Genomic DNA, 15,262 nt, shown 5'->3' with positions numbered 1-15,262 from the left:
ATTATTTTTAAAAAATTTCTAACTGGATTAAGGGACTTTTAGTTTTGTTTCTGCCACTACTTTGCTTATAAATACGGGCGACTTCTTTCTCTTCTAGATCTCTGATGCTCACCTAGCTTCGCATTCCAGTGGAACTCTGTCTCTGGGATTACAGTTATAAATACTCAGTACAATTGATCCATAGTAATAACACTGAAATCTAAAATATCTGAAACTAGGGAGCATGTGCCCTTTAAAATACATTATTTTTTAAATGTTTCTGAGATATTAAGTTATAGAGTATTTCTGGACACAGTCTCTATGACATCCCGGCTTTGGGAAGGCTGTGATTTTTAGAGTTTTAAAATCCCGAAGTGTGCTTGTTCAAGCTCTGTGAGATAGTGCTCCCGCCTTTGGATCCTGACACGACCTCCTCTCTGAATACGCCACATCTGCACACTACTTGCCTAGGCCGTCATGATGGCTAATGTGAAATATGTTCAAATGCCCCACAACAGCAATGATTATCGGAAATATGAAGAGGGACTGTTTCATAAGCAAAGTGGACAAGAATCCCATTCCATGAAGGGAACTTGAGCTTCTACGTTATCTGCAAGCAATGAATGCTAAGAAATAAGAGATGAAGAATAAGAAACATGGCAAAACACTTGAGAAAAAAGCAAGCCCACAGACTGGGTGATCACAGAGCTGAACAGAAATAGGCAGGGAGTCCTCTCACAACGTGTTGGGATTGTACCGGAATTACAAACTGCAGTCCTGCAAAAGAGAGTTTCCAAAGTAAAGTCTGTGGAGATGCTCCAGCCTCTCAGAGGATGACTGGAAGTTTGTGTTTGCTGACGTGAAAAAAAAAAAAAAAAAGGCAAAAAACAAGCAAGTAAACGACAACAAAACCCATGATAAACATAAAGGCGCGGGCTGTTTGGCAGCATTTCCCCCACCAAATCATCAGGTTTATGGTGTGGTTTAAGTCCCTATTTCTGAGAGACAGGATTACTAAAGTGGAGGTTACTTTCAAAGCATCCTCCTGAATTCCAAGTATCTTCCTGAATACACGTCATAGGATCAAAGGATTTATTCCTACTGTGGTAGATTTCACACAAGGGGAGGAAGTACAAGAAGAATCAGTCCAGTGTCTGAAGTCAGGGGTCCAGGCTTTTATCCCAGGTTGGGTATCAGACAGCTCTGTGGGTCAGCCTCCTGGCTTCCTCTACTGCAAAATGGAAATCATATGTCATGTTTGGGTTTTAGAGCTCAACTCCTCTGTTTGAAATCATCACTCCCTATCCTAATCCACGCAAAGTCACTTAACATTTCTGAGCCCACATTTCCTTATCTATAAATTGGATAAAATAGCAAAAAAAAAAAAGATTTTTTTCTCAGAATTAGAATTAATTCTGGTTACATAGCAGGGCTCGCTCATTTAAAAAGTATGTGTTGAGAATCAACTATGTGCTAGACAGTATATTAGACTGTGGGTTATTTACTATTCTTAGAATTGTTTTCTTTTTTTTTTTTTAAGATTTTATTTATTTATTTGACAGAGAGAGACACAGCGAGAGCAGGAACACAAGCAGGGGGAGTGGGAGAGGGAGAAGCAGGTCTCCCGCTGAGCAGGGAGCCTGATGTGGGGCTCGATCCCAGGACCCTGGGATCACGACCTGAGCCGAAGGCAGACGCTTAACGACTGAGCCACCCAGGCGCCCTCTTAGAATTGTTTTCTTTAGAATAAATTAAGATATGTGAAAAATAATCAGGATCATATAATGTAATGTGGCAACGTGAGATAACTGGGAATCAAAAGTTGAACTGTTTTCATGGACGTGGAAGCTCATGGCATGGGCTAGTAGTCACTTTCTAGTACCTGAATTTACCTGTGCTCTGCGAGTCCTCACCACAAGAATAAGTCACTTCAGCTAGGGAGAAAGCTGAACCCCGTTGCTCCAAGCTCAGGACAGCTTTGTTCTTATCTCCTGCAGGGGACAGTTAGTAGTTCTGTCTGTCCAGCAGTTCTTTGCCATTCCCTCTGGAAACAGAGATCTCATGGTTTTGGGGGGTACCTATCCTTCCCTCAGCCCCAGCCTAGGTAGCGAGAGTGGTCTCAACCCCACCCACTGGTTCTGCAGGTAGGTATGCAACCCAGGCCACACCAGTGAGAAACCCCCTTATCTCTTAAACATAAGGATTATTCCAAAAGTGACCCAAGCAAAGGACCCAAACCAGGACAATTAGAGCCATAAGCATCCAGGAGTAGAACCTTTCCCATATCTACTGTGAAAAAGCTATTCTCTTTCTCCCTTGGGATTGTTACATTGGTGGGAATTAAACCTGGAGCTGCCCACATCATTAATGCCACAGTCTGAGGAGATTCAGTCTCAGAATGAAGTTCACACAGAAGACAGAAGAGCTGAGGGAGAGAGCAAGACATACAGATTTCTGAAGGTATCACCTAAGCATCTGGATCCAGCTCTGCCTGAAGCCGTCCACCCCTAGACATTTTACTTACAAGTACCAATCCATGATTTTCTTTTGGAGGAGTAGAGGGATGGTGAAGGAATTTGGTTGGGTTTCTTTCACTTTTAAAAACAGTTCACTTGAAAGGATCTATATGAACATATCTTCAAAGCATTCATTACCAGGTATGCAACAATTCCACAACTTTTATTATAGTGTTCCGGAACTGGAGGATTTGGAAAGATCTGGACATATCCCCCAGGGATGCCAAGGTTTTCTAAATTCGTATCCCATGCCAATGGAAGGGACCCACACAAACTGACACACATAAATCCACCCCCCCCAATACTTTAAATACCTGTGCTGGATTATCCCTTTCTTGAGATTGCCTCTCACTAATCTCATCATAGTGATAATAATTTGTTGCCTATCTACCTGTTTGGCTAGATGTGGGGCCAGAACTCGTCTGGTTTGTTCATTAGGGCCTAGCATGCTCAATGATTACCTGCTGAATTGATTCTTATAAACAACAGACTCTTGTTAACCAAAGAGGTGGTTGTCTTAACTTTAGCAAGAGCCATGCCTGAATGAAGATAGAGCCAAGAGAAGTCTCTACCATGGTTAAAGGGCAGCCTATCATGGGAGGGAGCTATTTACTTGCCCCACTGGGCAGATTCCCATTTTCCCAAACAGACAAGAGCCGTGGGATGGGGTAACCAGGTTGCCTCACCTCCCTGAGACCGCATGTCCTCCTCTGAGCATCCGTGGCTCCTGCCAGAGAGGAGCAACACACACTCCTTCCAGACCCACAGGAGCAGGCAGGAAGAGTAGGCTGGGGACGAGGGCGGAAGAATGAAGGAAATGAGAAGTCTCTCCAGAGAGTCACGTGCAAAGAAAGCAAATGCAGGTATGAGGATAAAAGGAGCCGTCACAGAGACAGGGAACATTCAGTCACCGTACTTACGACAGTTCCCAGCCCCTTCCGTATGTCATTTTACTCCCTCTGCCTCCTCAGGCTTTGACGTTTGGTACAGGTGGGAAAACAAAGGCAGGTAGAAGATAAGTGAGCCGCACAAGCGTACGCGGATCCCAAGTGGCCAGCCAGGACCCGAATTCTATGCTGGCTGACCCCACAGCCCGCGCACTTTGCATTGTGCTCCGCGGCTCCCCTCTGAATTCTTTCTCGGAGGTCAAATGGTTTATTTCCCTTCAGAAGTTTTTGTTCACAGGTCCCTTATTATTGTATTGGAACCTGGCAACTCTGATGTTGCTCACGTGTGTTTTGCACATCAGAAAAAGGAAGTGTTTGACTGGGGCGGGTGGGGGGGGAGCGACCGCCATTTCATATGAAGAAATGGCACATGACAACTGGAAATTTACTCTGGAAATATACATTTTAAACAACATTCTCTACGTGTGATCAAGTACACTAATTTTAATAATACAAAGGAGGCGGCATGAAATGGGTGGCTCTCTGGGATACTGTGACCACATTAATAGGGCCATCCGTTCCCATTTCAAATATCAGTGCTCACCGCCCCCCACCCGCCCCCGCCTACATGGATGATAAGCTGATACTACATAAACATTGTTAAAGCCACAGTTCTATGCTACAGTAATTCACTTAACTTTAACATGATTTATGGTTCTGTCAATAGGGGAGGTTGAAAACCCTGCACTGAAGCTTCAATGTGAGCCTCATATTTAAAACAGCAATTGTGTGTGTGTGTGTGTGTGTGTGTGTATGTGACAGAGGAAAACATTCCACATAAAGAGGAGATACAAGTCCAATACTGACTTTTTTTATTCCACTCCGAAAAGAGGAAAATAAAGAATGAGTTCAAACATGGAATCCGCGTGATATTAAGCTAGACCAAGAAGAAAGAACTGCTAGGGATTTATCTGATTATGTGATTTACAGTAGAAGCCATACTGGGAAGTCTTATCAATGAGAGGATTTTAAAGAAACTTTCTCAGAACCCTGCCTTCACCATGTGTGCCTATGTGGGTCTATGGTGGGGGAGCAGGGGAAGGAAGAGAGGGAGGGACAGAGAGATGGAGAGAAAGGGGCCAGGAATTCCAAGGAAGAGCAGCTTCTTTTGTCAAGACGAGTTTAAATCTAGGCCCACGTGGTTAGGCACCCTATTTTTCTCTGTGGCACTCACCCTGGGGGCATTTTGCCTCTTTAGGAGATTAAGGAGCCAATTGGTCTTACTGCTCTAACCTGTCCTCCTTGGGACCACATATTAGCACGATTCCTCTACAGAAGAGCTCTCTTTAGAAGTTTGCTGTGGGGATGACAAATTAACCCAGCAGGGTGTCCCACACATCTATCTCAGTACAAATTATTAGTGTAATAGAGCTTTTAGTTATGCATTTATCTAGTAATTATTGAACGGTTACACAAAACCAAGCTGAGCAGCCATGGCCTTTTATGAGGTTCGCTCGGTGGGTGGCCTTACAGTTAATTTAGGATAGTTTTCCACTAAGCAGTTCACTTGCAGACAAATTAGCTAAACAGCCTTCTCCTTTAAATATTTTCCATGTCATAGTGAAACTCTTTACAATACAATAAAGGTACAGTTTTAATTACACGCTTCCTGACTTTTGTTTAGTTGTAGTTTTAAAACATTTGCTGGCACTGTTTTTTCCTTTGGCTGGGCAGTAATAGCTGGTTGTAAGTATCTGGCTAATGAATTTAATAATTTCCTGAACTGGGACTTGAAGGGCCTTTGCTAAAAAGCTGCCTTTCCTCTTCGCCATCCAGATCCTTCAAATCCCATTGGCAGCGTTTCCCACCGGGCTGGACACCAGCACCTGAGCTAACCTTGACCAATGTTCATAAGCCCTACTTACTTGACTTTCAATGCTCCCTCAAAGGTGGTACTTGGTAGGTCTATGATGCCTGCATTTGAAAATCAATTCTGGCAATTCTTATTGTAGAATAACAACGTAATGTTTTCTCAAATGACATACTCCAATAATAAATAAACACCTTGTGTCTGTTGGCAGATTATTTCAGCACCTTGTTAGCAACAGGTACTTAATTGCTTCTCATTTCCCCGAGATGATTCAATTGCACTAAACCAGGAGAGACAAATTAGATTCAGCTCCTTTGAAAGGAGCGCCAGCAAGTTCTACAACTAAGTTAAAGGCTTTCCTAAGAGGCAGAGAGGTTTGCAGATACGATACGAGAACGCTGAACACACCTATCACTTAGATCGAGGGGGCCTATGCCAAGGGAGAGGTGCCATGGTTATGCTGGTGGTTAAAGGGAGTACTTCTTGCAGGCCCTTAATTTTGACAAAAAAAAATTTGTAATACTACAGCAAATATGTTACAAAAAGGGGATCATATCATCTTGAACTCAGTATTTTTCTTAATGCCTAGCAAGGTAGAAGCTCTTCATTAAGGCGAAGCAAGTATGTATTGAGCATTTATTCACCATGCAACGCATCTCCCTAAATCCTACCAAATGCACGCACTTGAATGTTGTATTATTATTACAAATGGGGGGATGGAAATGACTCTGTTATTCCCAAGCTTTCTGTTTGTCTTCAATCAAATCCATGCAGTCATTCATTTATTCAACAAATATTTGTTGAGTGCTTTTCCTTATGCCAGGCACGAGGCTGAGGAGCACAGATAGGAAGAATAAAGCCATGGTTCCTGCTCTAAGGGGCCCTGTCATCTAGTGATAACTGCTGCCTTCATATTTTACCTCTCCTTCCTTCCTCCTCTATTATTGTCTATGAATCCACACTCCTCCAACCTTTCCTGGTGACCTCCATTTCCTGGAAGGCGATCTTAATTCTCATAATTCTCTGCAGTATGTTTTTCTTGGCCAAACCGGGAAATATTGTTAACTGCAGACCCTTAGATGTTTCATCACTACGAGCAGGATCCCTGCTTGAATCATGAGGATCATGGACTTAGAGAGGTTTACAGAGCATATAAACTTCTGACTACCTCTCCAAACAGAAACTGGCATGACTCTTTGAAAGCCGCACAATAAATCTTTGGCTTATATGGCTATTGTTTCAGCATATCTTATGTGTATTTTCGGTACCGGGGCAGGCAATTTTACTCCTAAACTCCCTTCATGTGTATATGTTTTTTGACTCATAAAGAAGTGGGTGGTTTAGCTTCATGCTCACATCGTGTGGGTCTTTAATTCCTCAGTACTTAGTTATCGAAAAGCACAACTTGTCGCTGTCGCTTTGTTTTGCATGCTTACAATCAGAAGGCACTCTGCCGGAGAAGAGGGGTTAAGTCTTCGGCTTGTTTGGACTCTTCGCAATGCCAAAATGCCACAGTAGTTCTCTATCAGGACGCCCTTGTCCCTGACAACACCCTGAGCTTCCCCTATCACAGTAACAGAACTGCTGGCTTTCTTGTCCCGTCATCCACCAGGAGGTAAGCACTTTGAGGCCAGAGTCCTACCTTCTCTCGTTCACTCTATTCGGCAACAAGTAGAGCACCTTGTACCCACTGTAGTGCTTGAAAAATACTGGTGGAAAAAACGAACAGATCCCCAGACAGTCAGGGGAGTGTGCAAGTCAATTTTAATATCAAAAAAGTCACACTGACCTCAAAAATTGTGTTCTGAAGTGGCTTACATCTAACAGAAACCCTGCATTACCAGTAGCAAGGATTCACGGGCTAATAAAAAAAAAGGTCAAGTGATTTGTTTATGGCTGTTATTAAAAAATTCAGTGTGATAACATGGGTTATGTCACGCTTATCAAAAGATCTCAATGGCTATGTTATGTCTCAGACTAATAAAAAATGTGAAAACAAATTAATTGTTTAAATAAATATAGTTTATTTCTCCCAGTGGGGAGAAAAAGGTAGAACCAAGTGACATAGGGGAAGAGGCACTGAATTGGAGACTTGATTTCTGTTCTTGGCTGAGATCTCTCATCTGCAGGAATAATGTGGAATACATTACTAACTGCTCACTGGCATATTCCCCTCCTACTTACCCACTTATAAAGCCCTAATTTTATACAGAGTGGCAATGTGTTCAGCTAAAAAAATAATCTAGACTTCCCAGCCTCTCTTGCAGCTAGAGGTCATTATGTGGCATAGTTCGGACCATGCTGCATAACATTCTACAAAAGGTGGCAGAATGAGCCGGCCTTGCTTTCTGCTTGGAATGCAGATGTGAGGCAGGTATGCAGTGGCCACACTGTGACCAGGAGGTCACAGTATGAGGATGAACACACCCCACTAAAGCAAGGCTAAGAGATTAAATCTCAATCCTTGGATTATCACAGTCCTGAATTACACACTTGTTTTTATAGGAGAAAAATATGACCTGTTTAGTCAGATCTTCTGTTACTTGCAATCAAACACATTCTTAGCTGATACGGGAAATGGATGAGACCAGATTTCCAGAGCACTGTTCTCAAATTCTGTGGTTCTAGACGAGGCTCAATAAGTGCTTACTTGCTAATTATTTTCAACCTCTGCCTTGCAATGTGTACAGTGTGGGCGCTGCCCCATTTCTAAAACCCTAAAGCACAAGAGTTGCTTTACTTAGAGTAAAGCATTAAATTAAGTGAAATGCTTAAATTAAGTATAATTCATTATCTTGTTTTTGAAAATAGCAAAGATTTTAGGCAGACATCTAAATTTCAAGAAGACAAACTTTCAAGAGACTCTAAAATATCACCGATTGTTCCAAATAATTCCAATAAAAGGAGTTAGACCCTTTAAATTATCAAACTTATAACTCTTACGAAAGTAAAGGGAAGAACAAAGATTTTTTTTCAGTTATCGTGAATAAAATAAACTGTCGTGATTAAATACTTTCTTATGGTTGAAATTAAGTGCTGATAAAAGAAAGTCTTTGAAAGCCCAATCTTTCAGCTTAAAGTGCATAGTAATTGTAATAATGTATAATGACACACAAATGCTTTTATGGAAACTTAATGTCTTCCCCACTCCCCAGGATATTCCAAAAGGCTTTCACTCCTTTATCTAATTTTAACTACACAGGTGGCCAAGGATGGTCCCCATGGTACAGATGGCCAAACTGAGGCCACGGGGTTAAGTGACTTATCAAAACCACGAAGAAAGCCAATATCAGAGGCAGATTTGTTTTAAGAAACCACACATCTCTACCTTCATCATGTACACAGAGAAGTGATCAGAATAGCAGAAACTAAGAAAAACCGTAACTTTTATATGAAAGTTTTATTCATATAATCTTATAAAAGCTTTCTTTAGTGGGAAGGCCATCATTCTTCCCCATCCTGGACAATTCCTTATAAAGAAGTCCTGCCTAAACTATTATACATTTATCGCTCTGTAGTTCTTCTGAAGCAATATGATATTATCAGTGTCAGGGAGGGGATGAATGCTTTCCGTGTACATTGATGTACAATGTGAGTACTTTTTATTTATGCAACCAATATTTGAGCATAAAATTCATTGCATGAGACACAATGAAGATAACGAAAAGTCTAAGTTATAGATCCTCCCTTTCAAAGGTTCCATTCTAGGAGAGCAACAAGACACGTACATTAACTAGCAAAGCAAGGTGCTGGGCGTGAAAGGCTATGGGACTTTAAGGAGCGTGAGGTGATGGCAGTCTGCCTGGAGCTAGGGGGTCTTTGTGTAGAAAATCATATTTGAGCTGGTCTTGGAATAGACAAAATGTTGATAGGTGAAAGTAGTAGTAGGGACAGCATGAAATTTTCAAAGGCTGGGTAAAAATGGGTGATTTACTTGTTTGCATGATTTGAGTACATACTATATTTCCAGGCACTATGCAAACAACCGTAAATACATGATTTCAGTTCCTCCTTAGATAATACGATTCTCTTGAGGTAAAGATTATGATCTCCAATTTATAGATGAAGAACCTATGACTCAGAGAAGTAAAGCAATGTACGAGGTCCACACAGCTGGTAACAGTGGTGGAGACAGGGTTCCAACACTGGTCTGTTTGACCCCTGAGCTTTTATGCTTACCCACTGTGAAATGCTGCCTCCCTTCAAGGCCCTATTTTTTTTTTTTTTGCATTTGCTTTGCAATTTCAAAGAGAGGTTTCCTTTGTAACAAGTGTCCACCATATTTCCAAATATGGCTTATGTTTGTAGTAAAAAAATAGGGCCATTTTTTTTTTTAGCGAGGTGACCTTGCTTTGCTCTACAGCAAAGTGTTAAAATATCACCTCTGGCCTGGGCACTGAGATATATTACACAGTTATTGCTTACGAATAGTGTTTGTCTGGTCAAGGTATTCCCATGAGAAATTTTAAGAAAAATTTTTAAAATTTTATTTTATTACGTTATGTTAATCACCATACATTGCATCATTAGTTTTTGATGTAGTGTTCCATGATTCATTGTCTGCGTATAACACCCAGTGCTCCATTCAATACGTGCCCTCCTTAATACCCATCACCGGGCTAACCCATCCCCCCACCCCCTCCCCTCTAGAACCCTCCGTTTGTTTCTCAGAGTCCATAGTCTCTCATGGTTCGTCTCCCCCTCCGATTTCCCTCCCTTCATTTTTCCCTTCCTACTATCTTCTTCTTCTTTTTTTTATTTTTTAACATATATTATTTGTTTCAGAGGTACAGGTCTGTGATTCATCAGTCTTACGCAATTCACAGCACTCACCATAGCACATACCCTCCCCAAAGGAGGCAGCAGAAGCCTTGCAATCGGGGTACTATGGAGAGGTGAATATGTCATGTGATTCTGAGCAACGGTGTAGTAAACAGCTTCCCCTGTCCCTGTGCCCAGGACCCTGATAAAGGACATTCTCTTCTTCCAGGCCCTTTGAAGTTCGACTGTCTGTCTGGATTCTCTAATGATTTACTGATTTGGGTTACGGCAACTCTTTACAATAAAAGGAACATTGAGGTTGAAGTCTCCTTTAGGTACACATCACATTTACTCCACACTGGCTCATTCAGTCAGACTCTCTCTCCTTCACTTTGGCCTCATCTTCCTAAAACATCAACTCTTAATCCTGTGATTTCATTCCAACCACTAGCTTTCCATCTTGTTCAGAGAAGAATAAAGGGCAATATGGCGCCTGCAGCAAATATTTCTTAGATAGGAAGAGGCTCAATACCAACCTTAAAAAGTATATCTTGGCCCCAAAATGTCTCGTGTTAGCCCATCTCCACTCTATGATTCTTGCCACAAAGACGCCAATGAAGAGTTTCATCTAACTTACTCAATTCCCCTTACCAGACCACTAAGGGGGGGGGCAGGGTGCAATAAGAATGGGTACCTGAGTAGATTTTCCAGAAAGGAGAACCGAGGATGCTGGGAACCATCTTGAATTCTGGTGAAAACAAAGAATCTTTGGTATTCCATAATTCTTAAACTAGGCATCTTTCTCTTTTCCTCATAAACATTTTTTTCATGGTATGAATAGGAGATCAAAGCTCATTGTTCTAAAGGCTAAGGAGGTCCACTCTGGTTCAACCCAGCGTGGGTCATTTTAGCAAATGTGTTTAAGTATCTAGCATGAAGAAGCTCCCAATGTTGGCTCTCAAGGGTAAATGCTAGAATTGTTATTATAATGTGTAGAACTATGGTTTTAAGACAAGACTCATAGAAGGCACTCAATATTTATTGAATAAATGATAATATATGCACATTGCTTTATGCTCCTCAAAGAGTCTCTACAAATATATGTATATGTATATATATATACATATATATATATATATATTTTTTTTTTATCATGTCTCTATGTAAGAATAGGAGGCTGGGAGGAAAAGTTCATTCAACAATAGTACTGTCCCATTTTATTGATGAGGACATTAAAAAAAATCCACAAGATAAGTCGAAAGGCAAAGAGGTAGCTCACCCAGCTATCCTGATTGCTAGCACCCTGTTCTTCCCAATCCTGATTACTTGGCTCCACTGTGAATCTTTCTTCTGCTTGGAACGGCCTCTATTCATGTAAGTGACTTCTTAAGGTTTGACCTCAGTGCTATCTAAACTTTGAAGTCTCTTTATTTGATAAAAAATGGTAATAGCACATTCCACATCATCTTCTGAATGCTTATTTTCTTGCATCTCTCTTCTGCCCTACACTGTATGCTTGATGAAGAAAGGAACCACTCAACTCCCAGCGACAGGCACTCAGTAAATTGTCGTTTAATGAATGAATGAAACTCCATTGTCCCCTCCTCTAGTTCCCTCAGAAATTTCTACTTTTAACATTCATTTAGCATTTAAAACATTAACCTAGCCATAGAAAGACGAGAAACATCACATGCCCTATCTCCTCGAGACTGAAAATCTTCTGACTAAAAGAACTTCATATCTTATTTTCCACCACAGTTTAGATGCTTAATGAATGCTGACTCTGAGGATAATATCATAATGCTACCCCGCTGAAAAAGAGACTCATCCTGGGACTGTATGATCCAATTTGGATGCAAGGTTTTCAAGTTAGAAAAAAATATATAAGTTGCCTTTCTGATTATAACACACACACACACACACACACACACACACACACACACACACATGCACGTGCACACCACACAAGTGAAGTAGTAAGGGATCTTGAGAAAATTCTGTCAATGATCACAAGATGTTTAAAAGATGGAGCAAGTAAGTTTTCATAATTGTGGATATAGTAATCGCTTCACAAAATAGTCCGAATACTTATTTTCTTCAGTGTAATTTCGGCATGTGTGCATTGGATGGCCCTCTCAACTGCCATTTCTCCCTGAGATGCTCACAGTGTATTCATAAAGGGATTCAGATTTTTGAGTCTAACACTGAGATTAGTGCAAGAAATATCAGTTTCCCCAGGCGTATGTCAAGGTAGACAAGAGACCATAACTTTCTAGGATGTTTTATAATACCAGCCGGTAGATCACAGACCTACCTAAGCGACAATCTGATGGAAGAAAGTGAACGTGGTTACAATTATTCATACTCCTACTGTGGGAGTTTCATAAACAAACTAATAAATATTTTCATCTTGCAATAAGATCAAGTTAAGTGATTTGCTGACATTCTCTTGAGGTTTAAAGCTTGTCTTTAATGTGAAATACAAATCATATTTCTTGTGGACACATTTTAATAATAAACTTAAAAGCACACGAGACAAAAAATAACGAAAACATTGCAATGAAAACCAGACAAACTATCTACCACTTCAAAAGGAGTCGGTGAAGACTGCTCGTCAACACCGTGATGCAAGCAACCTCCATGCAAAACGCCACATACTGCAATCAGGTTTCAAGGAAAGGGAATCAGCAGGGATGAGAGAATGCAAAACAGCTCTTACTTGAAAACAGGTAACTAACTACAGGAAAATATACTCACCTAACACACACACACACACACACACACACACACACACACACGCACACACACGCACACACACACTCCTCTTGTCCAACTTGTAGGACAGATTTGATTTGGGTTCAGTTCAAATTACCTCCCACCCCTTTGCAGCATCCCACTGGGAATGAGAGGTTTGGTTCCTTTTCTGGCCTGAGGTAAGGATCAAGGGTTTGATGCCAAAGCTGTCCCCAAGGATGAGAAACTGGAGCGCTCACTGCCTTTAGGAGCATTCTGGGAGAGGCCTCCATGTCTCTCCTTTTGTTACGCTGCTCCCAAGGCCATGATCTAAGCACAAGCAAGGGTGCCTGTGGAGTGGCTCACCTCTGGGTCCTGTGATGACAGGTCGGTGGTGCTGGGTGAATGCAGTTCCCAGGGAGGAGGTCTGCGAAGGGGAGGGGCTGCTGAAACCAGACTTCTCCGACTTCTTCAGGGTGGTTGGAGATGGCATTCCTGGCAAGAAGGATGGAGTGATAAGCACACTTTAATTCAGGGCACGACAGCTTGTACAGCCCAAAAGATAAAACTGAAAGAATTAAAAAAAGAAACCCACCTGTGAGCGCAAAATTCATTTTGAATCGCTTTGAATTTGTCACAGGGAACCAACAGGGAGCAAAATGGTCCCTTGGTAAGTCCAACTAGAATTGACTCCAACTTATTCTACTCAATCATAGTCCCTTTTGGCATGATTGATCTTGCCTAATTATGGAGGGCCCCTGCCCAGTGTTTCCTGAAAGTTGTATGTGCCTGTGGCCCCGGGGACCCTTCAGAAAGGAGGCTCTCGAAGGCACATGAAGACCTCATCTGCAACCATTTCATCTTGCCAGGTACCTTACTGAAGCACCAAAGCACTTTCTCCACATTTTAAATAATTTAGCTATTTTAACATTAAAAAAAGACCCTCAACAATGACAACTCAGTTGCTCATCCAATGAATTATTTATAATAGAAAAAAGAAAGAAAAGATCAAAGTAAAAAAAAAAATCCTTAAATGCCCAACACTTGAAACTGGTTAAATAAATAGGATAGAACCCATGCAAATAGTACTGTCAGAGAATAAGGACATTCATTCCACTAATGACATGGAATAAAGACACGGAAAGCAATTATAAAATAGGATGTTGTGCTGGATGCCACTAAAAAATATAGGTCTCTGTACAGAGAAAGAACTGGAAGGAAGAAAGAACTGCACATAAACCGTAACGGTGGTTCTCTCTGTGTGTTGGATTTGGGTGGTTTTCATTGCCTCTTTTTGCTTACTTGTTTTTCCTGTGATAAATGTATATTACTTTTATGTTAAGAAAATACAATAAAAACTTGTTTTTAAAAATAGTATTTTTACCATAGTTTCTGAGGTTTTCATAACATTTCCAGCATAGAAAATGCTTTGGGAAGAAAATAATGGGAAAATCGTCTCTTGTAATTACTGCGTTTGTAATGTTCTCGGCAGCCACGCTGACACACACAACTGGAGGCATCTATCAGTTTGGAAGGGTGCCAATTAAAACAGTGAAAACTTGGATATAAAAATAAAGGAAATGACTCCTTGTCTCCACATCACAGGACAAATTTGGGCTCTCTTAAATTTGCAGCACAAAACTAGTCTGTATGCACGTCAAAAGAATCAAATCTCCTTTACTTACGTATGTCTGCATGTGTTGTATTCTATGACCAGAGAATTATTGGGGTGAGCCGGAAAACTAAGTAATAAAAATAATAATGATATTAGCATGTACCTGTTAGTGAGTAGTTACTAACTCCTATGCACCGTGCCAAGCACTTTATAGGTGTAGACCTGTTCCCAAACTTAGTTTGGCCTGTATCTAAATATGTCCTCGTTATTTATGTTCACAGATTTCCTTCAGTGAGGTTCTACAACACAGGCTTTGAGTGTGACTACAGATTCTATAAGGATAGTGTGTTTTGCCCCTTCTATTTTCAGGATATCCAACAAAGGGTCTAGAACACAACAAGTGGCCTGAAAAGATATTTAAACTAGGTGTTAACAGTCTCAGCTTTATCTGTGGCTTTACCTACTGACATAGTAAAACTTGGGAGTTTGACCCCAAGAAAGAAACAAATTGCAAGCTGGTAGGAACATTTGCATGGTACCAAGTGAGGACATTACCAAGTGGCGTGTGATTTCACACCAACTGGACAAATCTAGATCCCATCCATTCCAGATCAGTATCTACGTGATTTGAATGAAAAAGCACGTCACTCAGCGATGTCAGCTGTGTTTCCCTGCTCTTTGAATCAGTAACCAAAGGCACACCATACCAATATCCCAACATCATTAGGATTGACTGGGGTTTTGGACCAACATTCATTGCAAGTAACCTAGCCTAAGGTATAATCACAGAACTACATTAGAGAGGGGATTTCAAATTAAAAAATTAAAGGGAAGAAATAAAAGTTACCAAAATGTAAACAAACCTCTCAATTCATTCAAACCTCTCTTGTGCAAAACACAT

General features: G+C 41.0%; 1 protein-coding gene across 6 annotated transcripts in view; it reads right to left on the bottom strand.

Annotated features, from left to right (window-relative positions):
• The window catches only part of NFIA (nuclear factor I A), a 355,478-nt gene that overhangs the window by 61,725 nt on the left and 278,491 nt on the right, over nt 1-15,262 (bottom strand). For 4 of the 6 annotated variants that reach the window (XM_027597934.2, XM_027597919.2, XM_027597911.2 and 1 more), the window contains 2 exons: nt 13,113-13,241; nt 10,708-10,761 (listed from right to left, as the gene is read on the bottom strand). In XM_027597934.2, coding sequence (XP_027453735.1) covers nt 10,708-10,761; nt 13,113-13,241 — 183 coding nt within the window. The remainder of the gene's footprint in view (nt 1-10,707; nt 10,762-13,112; nt 13,242-15,262) is intronic. The other 2 variants (XM_027597945.2, XM_027597928.2) reach the window with 1 other exon arrangement.

The sequence above is a fragment of the Zalophus californianus genome, chromosome 4, assembly GCF_009762305.2.
Source record: "Zalophus californianus isolate mZalCal1 chromosome 4, mZalCal1.pri.v2, whole genome shotgun sequence".
NCBI classification, from domain to species: domain Eukaryota; kingdom Metazoa; phylum Chordata; class Mammalia; order Carnivora; family Otariidae; genus Zalophus; species Zalophus californianus.
The sequence above is the reverse complement of the archived record's forward strand: the minus strand, read 5'-3'. Positions and strand labels throughout refer to the sequence as shown.